Source organism: Lepidochelys kempii, chromosome 9 (assembly GCF_965140265.1).
Source record: "Lepidochelys kempii isolate rLepKem1 chromosome 9, rLepKem1.hap2, whole genome shotgun sequence".
NCBI lineage: Eukaryota > Metazoa > Chordata > Testudines > Cheloniidae > Lepidochelys > Lepidochelys kempii.
In genome coordinates, this window is record NC_133264.1 from 58,630,596 (window position 1) to 58,643,710 (window position 13,115).

General features: G+C 55.7%; 1 protein-coding gene across 4 annotated transcripts in view; it reads right to left on the reverse strand.

Moving 5' to 3' along the window:
• DGKK (diacylglycerol kinase kappa) overlaps nt 1–13,115 on the reverse strand; it is a 158,581-nt gene that overhangs the window by 7,596 nt on the left and 137,870 nt on the right. For 2 of the 4 annotated variants that reach the window (XM_073360586.1, XM_073360584.1), the window contains exons 22-28: nt 12,987–13,100; nt 11,505–11,639; nt 10,682–10,848; nt 10,047–10,164; nt 6,413–6,499; nt 3,458–3,577; nt 1,963–2,074 (exon numbers count right to left, since the gene is read on the reverse strand). In XM_073360586.1, coding sequence (XP_073216687.1) covers nt 1,963–2,074; nt 3,458–3,577; nt 6,413–6,499; nt 10,047–10,164; nt 10,682–10,848; nt 11,505–11,639; nt 12,987–13,100 — 853 coding nt within the window. The remainder of the gene's footprint in view (nt 1–1,962; nt 2,075–3,457; nt 3,578–6,412; nt 6,500–10,046; nt 10,165–10,681; nt 10,849–11,504; nt 11,640–12,986; nt 13,101–13,115) is intronic. The other 2 variants (XM_073360585.1, XM_073360587.1) reach the window with 2 other exon arrangements.

Genomic DNA, 13,115 nt, shown 5'->3' on the forward strand with positions numbered 1-13,115 from the left:
CTTTTTGAGAGCATCAACCTAACATGCTGTATGGAGAGCCAGGTGCCTGCAAAGGGACGCCTTAGCCCAGCAGGGGCACAGAACCATTGCAATGAGTCTCATGTGCGGTGCCTAGTGAGAGGGAAAAAGGCCGGTGGGCTGTGAACAGTTCCACTCATGCCCAGAAAAGGGGTTTCCCCCACCTGCTTTCCCTGCAAAACATCAGAAATGCTAGAGCTGGCCTCCCCATTCTCAGTGGAGGGCTTAGAAATGTGCTCTGGGGCCTGGGGAGAGCTAAGGCCTAATAGTCACTGAAGTTCGAGCCATGTGCGTATGGCCCAGTTCTCATGTCCACCACGAGCAGTGGCGGCTCACACAACGGCTGGGACAAGCGCTAGCCTGAACGATGCACATGGCCCAACAGGATGCCGATGGTCAAACCGATCCCCTGGGCCCGCAGGAATGAAAAGCAAAACCAAACTTGCCAGCTGCGATTTAGGAGTGCCCTGCTCACGTGCCCCTGATAGGGAAGAAGACGCAGTACCAGAGCCATGCAGCACAGAGCTGCTGTGCCCCCAGGGCCCCACGTGTCGGGACACACAGCTTGGGACTCTGATCTCTTCAAGAGACCAAGCTGTGTGGTGAGAACAGAGGCCAAGCACTGGTCTCAGGAGCTGAGTTGCTCACTCCTTACACTCCCCTCCGAGGGGTCAGGAGGCAGAGCCTCTTGCCCCATACGCTCCCCTCCGAGGCCCCGGGAGGCCCTGCCCCGTATGCTCCCCTTCATGGCCCCAGCACTCCAGAGACATTTCCACACAAAACACTGGCATAAGAACGATCATACTGGGTCAGACCAAAGATCCATCTAGCCCAGTATCCTGTCTTCCAATAGAGGCCAATGCCAGGTGCTTCAGAGAGAATGAATAAAAAAGGGCAGTTATCAAGTGATCCATCCCCTGTCGCCCATTCCCAGCTTCTGGCAAACAGAGTCTAGGGACACTTGTAGCTTGTTTCAAAAGCCCTGAGGCTAGGGTTTGCTGTTCCCTTTACAGCTGCTGCAGCCCTGCAAACTCCCTGGGAGACAGAAGAACGGGGTATGGCCTGAAAGCCAGCCTGCATGCGGATGGCCAGGGGGCACAGGGAGGCCCCCTGAGCAGGCATGGGAGTAATGCACTAGGGCTAGATCTGAGAGTGCAGCAACATTGCCTAGTCCAGCCCATGCCCCCGGGGGAGCCCATTTACTGATAGGCTCAGGGTCACAAAGCGAGTGTGACAGAGCTGAGGTGAAAACGGACTGCCGAGTCTGTGAACCGACCACCAGCCCTCGCTCCCGATAAGGAACCAAGGCACCAGGAGGAAGCCCTGAACTCTCCATGCCTGAGACTTGCTGAGGGGATTCTCCTGCCAGCACCAGGGGGCCGGGACACGGAGCGGGGCAAGCGAGGCAGCTGGGGCTGGGAGACTCAGCACTGGGTCTGTTTGCAAAGCTGGTGCCAATGCGGGAGGACAGTCAAACCCATCTGAGACAGTTCGGACCACAAGTCCCATGGCAAGTCAACGGGACACACTCCTAAATCCCCTAGATACTTTGGAAAATCCTCCCATGAGGCACATTTCTTTCTCAACTCCATTTTTATAACTCCCTCCTCTGAGAGAGGAGCTTTGAGCTGACAACCCAGCAAGCTGTGCCCCTTGCCCTGTGCCAGTCACTCCATCCTCGGCATGGTTCAGTGCCTGGCTGCAATCAGAGCCAGCCTGGCAGGCAGATGGGCAGGCAGTCCTGCGGCGCTGCTCTAGACAGGTTCACAGCCCGCCCTGCTCACCTTGTCTAAGTGCCCTCCAGCAGCACAACACCATGGTACGGATTTACTCTGGCTGTGGTAGTGTGCCTGGTTGGTAGCATGGCAGGTCCAGGACATTCCCTAGTGCTTGGGAGGCGGAGGCCGCTTTGCCTGTCTAGCCCACTGCTCCGGAGAGATTTACCTGGGACCATGCTGTTGGATTTCAGCTTCTGAAACTTATCCTTGTCCTTCTTGGGCTTGGGAATGTTGATCCGTAGCTTCAGGCTGCTCTTGCTGCTGCTCTCGGAGTTCTCCTTGTGTCCGAGGCCGGCAGAGAGGATAACGGGTTAGGTTCACGAGCCATGCATTTCATCTGTGCCACTCCATGCCCTCCTCAGATGCCCACCTCTCCCTGGCAGCAGCAGGGGCCAGTGTTTAACCACACCTGGGTTCTATCCCAGCTCTTCCCTGGCATCCCCAGCACTGGCCGATGCGATTCAAGCCAGCCCAGATCCACCAGTCCTAGCGTCTGTGGAGGGTGTAGTCTAGTCAGGACACGGATGTTTTTACCACCGAATGGGGTTAGAACAGCGGTTCTCAAACTGTGGGTCAGGACCCCAAAGTAGGTCGCAACCCTGTTGTAATGAGGTCAGCAGGGCTGGTGTTAGACTTGCTGGGCTCCCTTGAATGATAAACCCTCCTCTTGGACGGCCTGTGCCCCCAGGAACACAGCCACAAGAAGGGCACCAGAAGAGTCACCAGGAGAGAGCAGAACAGGCCCGATAAAGGCATCTGCTGCACATGAGCAAGTGCCACTGAAGTCAATGGGAGTCACTTGTACGTTTAGCTGCACTACCGGATGGAGAAATACAGTGCTGGTTCTTCATCTGTTCACAGGATGTGCAACCCTCCCTCCCCTGCCAGCCCTGATTCTCCGCTCTGGGCCTCCCAGAGACACGTTGTGCTCCAAGTATTCCAGATTCCCCAAAAACCCCTGCCCCCTCCGAGCAGGCCCCATCATCACAGCAACATCTGACACATGCACAGCTGAGACTCCCAGTGCACCATACAGAGGGGGATCTTATTCAGACCGGGCCCCTGCTGTGAAGAGATAATAATCTAAGGCCCTGATCCTGGCCTTCAATCAGGCCCATGAGGAGGCTCAGGACTCTAGTAGGACCCAAGCAAGGTCTGCTGGGGCAGATTTGACTGCAGGGTCAGGGCCAGAGTGAGGACAGCAGAGGAGGGAGGGGGAGGCGGGGAGAAGGAGGAAGGCAGACACAGATCTTGCAGTCTCTTGGGAGACTCATGCAAGAGTCTGGAGGCCCAAGTCCCATTTTATTTGCAATTGTTTGTTGATTCTCAGGGCTCTGGGTGCTAAGCCCCCTGCAGAAGCACGGGGCTCAGGATGGACGTATATGAAGGGATGGGGGAGAGGATGGTCCAGTCTAACGCAAAGCCAGCTCAGTGGGATGGGAGGGGCTGGGCTGCGAAGGGCCCAGCGCAGGCTCGTTAACAGGGTCCTTGCCAAGGGTCACCCAAAGAGAACTCAGCTCCCCCGCTCTGGTCACTAGGCCAGACTGCCTCACTGACTCTCCCTCCCTGGCTGCAATGGCATCAGGCAGGATCCTGCCAGCGTGGGGAGGAGGAGGAGGAATGACCCACCAAACTGCCCCCGAGCGGCCCCATACACCCACCTCCTCGGCAGAGTTGATGATGGGCGCCAGCCAGTGGATGTCGAGCAGCCTCTGGAGCTCCTGGCTGACGGTGTTCAGGGCTCTCTGCAGCCTCTCCTCTTGCTGTGGGGAGTCCAGCTGCTGCAGGGATTGGGGGAGAGAGCCATGAGCGTCCCGTGCAGAGCTCATCGTGCGAGCGCATGCCGTGGGTACCACTCTGGAGAGGATGGGCAGGGACGATGCACTGACCTGCCTTACGGCTCCATCTGCTTGGGACTGGAGCTCAGCTAACCACAAGGATGAGCCCCGGGGAGGAAGTCTGCCCATTCCCCTTTGGGTTTCACTGCTGAGATTGATACCAGCCTCTGCTAGTTACCGATTGCTTGGCTGTCCGTTCCCATCATTCTCCCATCTCTCAAACAGCCCCCGTTGCTGGGACAGGAGGGCACCTGGGCTAAGGGACAAGGTCAAGGCCCCACATTTAGGTTTTGTAAAACCCGGGGCAAACTCCTGGCTCTGTTGAAGTCAATCGCAGAACTTCCTCTGATGTCAGCGAGGCCACGACTTCACCTTTACAGAACCTAAGCTCCCTGGGAGTGTTCCCTTTAGAAACAAAATCTCCAATGACAGCAGTGTTTTGACTGGCTACTCCTGCAGTTACAATTGGGTACATGAAAGTCCCGCAGTGACACCAACTAAACCCAAATGACACTGACCAACTAACCTGTCTAAGATCAGAGATGCAAAAAGGCAGAGCAAAACTGGGTGTTAAATTGTCTCCATCCTCATCATGCCCAGAGTTCATAAAGAGAGGGGGAGGGGGCTTTGTGTCTCTGAAATATTCTACAAAACTTGGTGCTAAAGTAAAGAACAAGCATGATCCACCCGAGAACAGTGGGTGTCATGTTCCCTTCTAGTAGCTTGAGCTCACAGAGAAAGCCAGCCTGCTACTGCTAACAGCTAGCAGAGTGACTCTCTTAGCTCCAGAGGCTGAAGTCTGTGCTTTTGGGGCTGAACTTCCCAGGTCCAAACCCTGCCGCCATTCCCTGCCCAGCTTTATGAAAGCAGACTGGGAATGAGCATCCTGTTCACAGAATGAGTCTGGCATAAAACCTGGCAAAGATCTTTCAAGACCCACCTCTGCTTTGGCTGTTCCAAATTCATGGTCCAGAGCACAGCTGGGGTCTTTCCAGCAGTGTCCTGGAACCCTGAGCATTCACGCAGAGTTCAGTTCTCAGTTGAGTATCAGGATCTGACAATGAATTGAACAGAGGGCCAGCATGTGACCGCCATGGGGCTAACTAACTGCCTCAGGGCCAGCGTTGGGGGTGTGGTGTCATGGTGTCAGGTGGCGTGGAAGAGGCCTGTTGGTAGCTGTCTTCAAAGCCACAGAGAATTGCCCTTCTGCAGCAGCCTGGAATGCACTGGGAAGGCTGCTTAGCTCAGGGATAACTGAACCCCCTGCCTGTGCCAAGAAGTGGGGACATCAAAGACAAGTTTTGATCACTGGCGCAACAAGCTCATTGCCACTTTAAACAGAACTGGGAGAGGAGGGAGCTCGTGATGGAAGTTCCATCTTCTGGTTAGTTTGTATGGAAATGGAGCAAGGGAAAGAGCTGCACTCCCGGTGGAGCTTCTGGGGGTGGGGTGGGGGGGATTTAACTGTCCTGTTAACGCCGTTCTCCCCTCTTCACACACTCCCCGCCTAGGCAGGGAGAGCTGAAGGAAACAGCTCCGGCTGCACCTCTGATGCCATATCTGGCTGGGTTCCTGTGCGGTGCAGGGCGCCTGGGAGCAGCGTGGCACACAGAGTTGGCATGCAGGGGAACAGGTGCTGCTAGGAGGTGGCACACAGTACAGCCTGGTTCCAAGAGGAACAGGGAGGAACAGTGCTTGGGAAATAACTGCCACATCCAGTCAGCTCCAGGCACGGAGAGTGGCATAGCATTTGTGTCACCCACACCTCTCACTACAGACCACCGAGCTGGCAGCCCATGTTAGAGCGGCAGCGATGCTGGCGGATATCAGCGTGATGTCCTCCTTTACTCTGCCATTAACACTGGGCTGGTCAGCACCCAGCTTTAGGCCACGGCGGTGGGGCTGGTCCCCTCCCCGCTTCGCACATCTAGTGGCCCTTGCACCCTACAATGACCGATGGTCACACCAGCTTGCTCATGGCATGTCAGGAAGAGGGTACTTTGCAGGAGGGCCTGCTGCCCACTGCTCCAAAAGCTGAGCTGGCTTTAAAAAAATAAATTAAATCTCTACAATGATTACCAAAAGAAAACCTTCAAATCATGCACCATGAGTAACTGATCCAGTGAGGTCTGCCTGAGACTGCAGACAGTCTGAAACAAGAGCTCTATTAGCTAATAGCTCTGTTTGTCTTGGCGATCTATTAACTCTGGGCCCTAATAATGACTACCCACCCATGATCAGTACCCATTTTGCTGCTGATCAAAGCACGGAAGCAAGGAGAGGGATGATGATCATGTTATGAAGTTCAGCACAGTTTACTGAGGCATTTCATTTTGCCATCAGGAGGGCAGAGCTTGGTTTGAGGGAGGAACCAGTCAAAGTACTGCTACTTTTGTGATCTAATGAGAACTCGGGTAGTCTTGTCACCCCCAGGGCCTCAGCACAACACCTCACATTACATTCTCTTCCCTCCTGGGCTTCCCCATGCCTTCCCCTCATGCCCTGCCCCCACAACCAGCTTCCCCCTGCACCCTGCACCTAACCACATCCTCCAGTCCCTGCCAGAGCTTCCATGGGAAGTAGCCCCCTTCCCTGTCCTGCAGCATGAAGCTTGGAGCATGTTCTGCCATTTGCTACAGCTTTGATCTCCATGCTGAATGCAAGGGGGGTTCATGCAAGGGAATCTCACAAACCAGCCCCCCTCACCCCCCTCCGCAGTCTGGAGCAGAGTAGACTAAACACCCTAGGGTGTTGGCTCCTCCCCAGGCATGCACTCACCAGTTTTCCTTCCAGAAAAGCTCTGGTTTCAGTGTAAAGGGCTTTCACGCTAACTGACACATCCACGGCCGCATTTCTGCTCAGAAACTGAGAGGAGATGGGTGCAAAGAAAGAGGAGAGAGAGAAGCAATGTTAGTAAGCAGACACATGGAGACAAGCGGTGCTAAGGGATCAGGGCCTGATGGGACAATGCAGTCGGTATGCTGCCCCTTCCCGGTTGGCGAGATGCTTTGGGATGCTGCTGGGTTCTGCAAGTCTGATTACACCGTGTCACGGTCCTTTCCCCTACCCTAGCGCCCTCAGCGGAGCAGGACAAAGCCTTGGAGCATTGCCAGGAAGCAGTAGCAAACCGCAGATTTTGCTGCCCCCTCGCCCTCTTGGCTGAGGCCCAAGTTCTCATCAGTTCAGGTCTGTACTTCCATACCTCCCCTTGTCTTAGATCATCAGCCGAGGCAAGCCAGAGATGCCAGCTTGTTCTCCACATAGCAGCTTGCCTCCTGAGCCCACTGCATGCTTCACATCCACTCTGGGCTCTGGCCTAGCATGTAAAGCCTTCAGGGGACAATAGGCACCGACTTCTGCTGGCGCCGGTGGGTGCTCGACGCCCCTCTGCCCTTGCCCCAGCTCTGCCCCTGCCCCGCCCCCATTCCAACCCCTTCCCCAAAGTCCCCACCCCAACTCCCCCCCCTCCCTGTCCCTATTCCAACCCCTTTCCCAAATCCCCACCCCGGCCCCGCCTCTTCCCTGCCTCCTCCCCAGAGCGCGCCACGTTCCCGCTCCTCCCTCCTAGAGCTTGTTAAGCCGCGAAACAGCTGTTTCGTGGCAGCAAGTGCTGGGAGGAGAAGCAGGGACTGCGGCGTGCTCATGGGAGGAGGCAGAGGTGAGGTGAGCTGGGGTGGGGAGCTTGGCTGCTGGTGGGTGCAGAGCACCCACCAATTTTTTCCCACGGGTGCTCCAGCCCCAGAGCACCCACGGAGTCAGCACCTATGCAGGGGACTGGGGGCTGGGACGAATGTTCCCTCTAATTTTTTACATCCATGTGCAGAATGAATTCTGTTATGTGCACCAATATGGAGGTGATGTTGTGTGGGGGTGGGGCTGAGATTTCAGAGTGTGGGAGGAGGCTCAGGGCTGAGGCAGGGGTTTGGGTGTAGGGAGGGGGTGAGAGCTCTGGCTGGGAGTGCGGGCTCTGGGGTGGGAACAGGGATGACAGGTTTGGGGTGCAGATTGCCCTGAGAGCTGCAACCGAGAGAGAGGACTCCCCCCAGCCCTCTCTCACTGCAGCAGCCTGGGGCCAGGGGAGGGGCACCTCTCCCCGCTTGTGCGGCCCTTGATAGCCTGCTGTGTGGCCGCGCAGCTTTGAGGGAACTTAGGCTGGGACCATGTCATCTTCCATGGCCTCGGACCTATACCATCTTCAGGGACAAAGAAACTACATCTGCTCAGAATAAGACAGCTGGGCGGCAGAGGCAAAGGAGCTTATTGTCGGGCCCAAGGCCTTAGTGGGCAAGATCAGCGTGCGCTGTGGTCTGAGCACATTCAGACCCAGCACCAACTCCTAGTGAAAACCCATACACCATCGCAGACACTGCTACCCAGGAAGGGGAAAACAGGCCCTGCTCTGGCGCTGGAGCCTGCCTCTATCATCATACTGCATCACTCAGTACTGCAGTGACTGGCAGCATGTACAGAACATTGATTGCTGTGCCAGGTGCTGTATAGAGCCTTTCCAGGCATGGCTGGTATCTATAGGAGGTGGTGCAAACACTCAAACAGGCCTCAGTTCGTCCAACAGGGGGCAGTGGTGAGACAGGGCCATTAGCCAGAATATAGGGTAGGAGCACCCACCCACCCACACACTGTGCAGGCGCCTTTCAGAGTCAGAACTGTCCACAAACTTTCATCTAAAATATTCCCCAGGCCCCTGACAGATAATGACTTTCTGATTAAGTTGTCAGGGTGGATGAGGTAACTTCTTCTATTAGCCCAACTTCTGCTGGTGAGAGAGACAAGCCTTTGAGCACCACTGAGCTCTTCTTCGGGTCTGGGAAAGGTTCTCTGAGCATCACAGCTAAATGCATGGTGGGACAGATCGTTTTTAGCATAAGTAGTTAGCACATATTATAAGGGACGATTCAAGGTAAAGCAGCCCGTTAACACCTCTGTCATCATAGTACAAAAAAAGGGGGTCAGTGGGTTACAGATTGTTGTGATAAGCCATAAATCCAGGGTCTCTGGTCAGTCCATGATTTTTGGTGTCTAGCAGAGTAATGAATTTAAGATCCCAGGCTCATCTGTTGAAAGTGTTGTGCAGGTTTCCTTTGAGGATGTGGCCTGATAGGTCAGATAGCAAGTGACCGCCTTGTCAGAATTGTGCTCACTCACAATAAAGAGGGTATTTTTGTCTTTTATCATTTTCCTATGTGAGTTCATTCGAGAGCATCGTGATTGTCTGATTTCACCCACACAGTTGTTGTTGGGGCAGTTAGTATATTGGATGAGGAACACCACATGTGATAGCCCGTGTAGGACCCATAGATCTTGAAAGGGGTGGTCTGGGGGTGTTGATCATTGTAGCAGTGGAGATATGTTTGCAGGTTTTGCATCTGTTGTTCTGGCGGGGTCTGGTGCCGCTTTGTGTTGGTGTGTCCTGGTCTGTGGGGAGGTTGCATTTAGCAGTGATTCTCGCAGTACCTTCCCCACTGAGAGCTCGGTGTGGCTTGAAAAACTGGTCTCTCTCGCCAACAGAGGTTGGACCAATAAAAGATATTACCTCGCTCATCTTGTCTCACTAACATCCTGGGACCAACACGGCTACTACAACACTGTAAACATGATTCAACTGTCGGTTTTTCACAAAATTTTCGAGTTTTGGAAACAAAGGTCAGGTTTGTCACCATGAGCAGCCAAGGCTTACCCAGGTCTAACAAGATCCAATGGGTGGACGTTGAAGCTAGACACATTCAGACAAGAAATAAGGTGTAAATTTCTAACAGGGAGGGGAATTAACCATGGAAACGATTTACCAGGGTCGTGGTAGATTCTCCAGCATTGGCAATTTTTAAATCACAACCGGACATTTTTCTAAACTATCCACTCTAGTTCAAATGGGATTAATTCAGGGCAGTCCTCGGGCCAGCGCTATTCAGGAGGTGAGACTAGATGATCACAGTGGTCCCTTCTGGCCTTATAAGCTACGAATCTCTGAGCAACACAAACCTGCAGAGCTCAGTAATGGAAACCCACACGACCCCATCGCCCAGGGCTTGGAGCAGGGCTTCCCCCCACAGCATGTTTGGATAGGTGGAGACAGAGAAAAGTGGATTTCATGTGGGATGCGGGGACGGGTGCTGACATTTCATGCAGCCAGGCAGCCTCCTGCATTTGTATTCTGCCTGTAGCTCAGTCTCTGGCTCGCCTGGTCTATTTATAGCTGGCTTAGCTCCTTGTTCTATTTATTTACTGGCTCGCTCTATAATATCCATTTAGCCTTTGGCTTCCCCCTTAATCAATCTTCTGTCTCTCTCTCCACCGCCCTCCCTGCTGCCACTTCTTCTTCGGATTCCACCCACGTGCTCATCCCCTGCCTTCTCACTCCCCCTGGATGTGACACCAGGCGGGCTGTGACTCTCACCTCAGGCCCGCTGCTGCTCTTGTTGGGAAGGGCCTCATTCAGTGCCAGGGAGCAGGCGTTCACGGCATGGGCCAGCTCCTGTTCCATGGCTTTGTGGGTTGTGGCTGCCTCGCGGATCCTGCAGGAAAACAAAGGAAGGGAGCTGATGGAAATTCACAGCTTCCCTTGGCTTCCAACCTGGGGAACAGGAAGTCTGGCCCATGGGCCAGAATCCATGTACAGAGATGGGATCTCTGGGAAGGAGTCCCTGTCCATCCCACTGGTGCATCCATGCACAGACACTTGCAGGGCTACACTAGGGATTCAGGACTCTGAGCGCCCTGGAGTGATGGTTCCCTCTCAATCTACCACCTCTCCCGGATGTGGGGGATTGGATCCAGGCTGGGAGAGCAGGGCCCCCAGAACAGCATCACTCCCAGCTCAGCGGAGATCATCTGCATCCCCAAGAGCCCCTCCACCCCCACGCCATTGCACAGCTACCACCCCAAGCGCTGGGAAGAACGTGACTCCTCTCTGCACTGCTCCTTCACCACCCACAGGGGGCACCACTGAGTAGCATGAGGTGCTTCCTCCTACCCCAGCCAGCTCCAGATGGGCCTGCTCCCCTGCCGTGTCCCACGGGCACTGCAGCTCACCTGGTGATGAGGGTTTCCGTAGCGTGAGCCATCTGCTGCATCTGGCCATACTCCTCGTCGGTCAGGTATTCCATGGACTGCTGGGAGTTGAGACGGGGCCGCGCCAGGGCTCTGTAGCCCTCGCCCTTCTGCTTGTCCTCCCACGACTTCAGGGTGCTTTCAAAGGCCTGCAGAGAGACAAGGCAACCCTGCTGCTAACATGGGGGCTGTGGGTATCTGACACTGCACTGCCTCCATAGACATTGCCAGGCAGCTGGCATTCATCCCTGCACGGCCCCTGCCACCCCACACTGACACACTAGGGCATCCCTTGGCTCAGAGCTCAGTGCAGCAGCTTTGGGAGAGGACCATGGCAGCTGCCACGTCATCCCCAAGAACCCCAAGTACTGGCATGCATCAATCACTGTTCCCACTGCTGAAATGCAGCCACCTCTGGGGTGGAACAGGACAGATGTTTAACAGCAACTCTATGTAGTTACCTGCATTGGAATCTCATTAACCACCCAGTTCTTTGGGGGAAGAGCTTTGGGATCTTTAACTAGCCCAGCCAGTCAAGGCTCGTCTGAAAGACGGCACCTCCGCCAGCAAAGCACCCCGCTAGCACCACACAGGGCACTGGCCCAGTGCTAGCTCAGAGGAGAGGGCTCTTCTGACTGACTCAGCAGCACCACATCTGAGTTCCCCATCCAGCTGTGGGACAGGACCAGCCCCGTTTAGCTCATGAGAGCTGATGAGGTCCTAGCCCCAGGTAGAATGGCTGCATGCTAGCCGCAGCTACCCTGGGCACCTCTCCCCGAGTCTAAGGGCAGCTGGCAAGTCTCACCCTGTCTCTTGTTAGCATCTGGGCTCGGTTCTTGTGTTGGATTTTGATGATCCCTGGAGGCTGGATCCAAGCTTCTCCATCCACCTGCACTGGGACGCCCTCGTCTCCCCGGATCGTGATCTTCACCATCCGACACTGCCAGACAAGCACAGGAAAGGAGGCTGGCACCAAACAGCAGGGCAGCGCACATGGCCCCAGGGCTTCACACGGCCTGAGTTAAAGAAACTTTCCCAGAAATCGCAGCTTTGCCATGGCTTGATGCCAGGGAAGTGCTGTCTGTGATGCCAGGACATGCTGGCAAAGCCATGTCTCCTGCCGGCTGGCACTCTGCTTTCCTGGCAGAGCCACGTCTCCTGGCCCAGTAGCTGGGTTCTGCCAGGGGCACCAGTGCATCCAGATTGCAGACCCCACTGGGAGGCCTGATTCCTAGCTTGGGTCACTGGCTACAGATTAGCTCCACTTGAACTAGCCGCGTAGCCAGCATGGCTCAGGCTAGCCACTGGAGTCCAATCCCTCCCAAGTCCTGGGTACATGCTCGGGCAGCAAGCCTGAGCGCTTGGCCATGCTGCCCTGGCCATGCTGCTATCTTCACGCGTCAGTTCAAGCAGAGCTGACATGTGTCCCTTTGCCTGAGCTGGGAATCCCACCTCCAGCTGCCGCAGAGCTGTACCATAGGCAGACCCACTCTGTGCTTCTCCATCAGCACACGGCCTACCCAGACACACCACTCGCAGGGCGTCAGTTCTGGCCCACCTGATGCCCTGTGCAACGTGGGTGTGCCATGCTCCCAGAGCAGAATTCACCACTCCGCGCTGGCAGGGGCACTGCACACTCATGGGGCACGGGACAGCCCCAGTGAGATACAGAGGGCCACTTGGGGAGCATGGGACAAAAGGGGCAGTTTGTCCCCGGCCCCCCAAACCCATGGAATCTGAGTTAGCAGCACTGCAACCTGACACACAATGGCGCAGTCCCTGCGAATGGGTGGCTGGGCCAAACCTGAGTGGTGCAGCGACCCCACGCGCCAGGTCGTTGTGACCAGTGTGAGCAGCCGGGCCCAGCCCTGCGGGACAGGTACCGCCATGGAGGGGTGAATGTGGGGAGAGCTTGCTTCCAACCCCCACCCCACCATGGGGGGCCTCAGGGGCATATTTCCCCCCAACAAAAAAGCTGCCACCTCCAGCTTAGAGCCTTCCCTGCCCATATCAGCAGCAGGCCCTCCCTGCCCACCAGCCCTACTGGAGACCCCCCTTCCCCTCCTCACAGGTCAAGAGCCTGACTCCCACACCTGCCCTGACCTCCTGCAGGCTCTTCCGCCCAGGGTGCTCCCTCCTCAACCTCCGTGGGCTCCATGGGAGGGAGGCAGCAATGGGGACATTGGCCCCTGCAGACAGGCCCCATCTGGGCCTCCAGACACCTGGGGCCTAGCCAGGTGGAACCCAGCCAAGGGTTAGCTGATCTCCTGTGGCGGCGCTGCTTTACCTGGGCGATGCGGTGATGCTGCAGGTTGATGACTCGTGACATGGCCATCTGGATACTGCCAAAGACAGCAACCACCTCCAGCTTCTTATCATCGAAGGAGGGCGCCCCAAAGTTCTGCAAGGAAAGCAA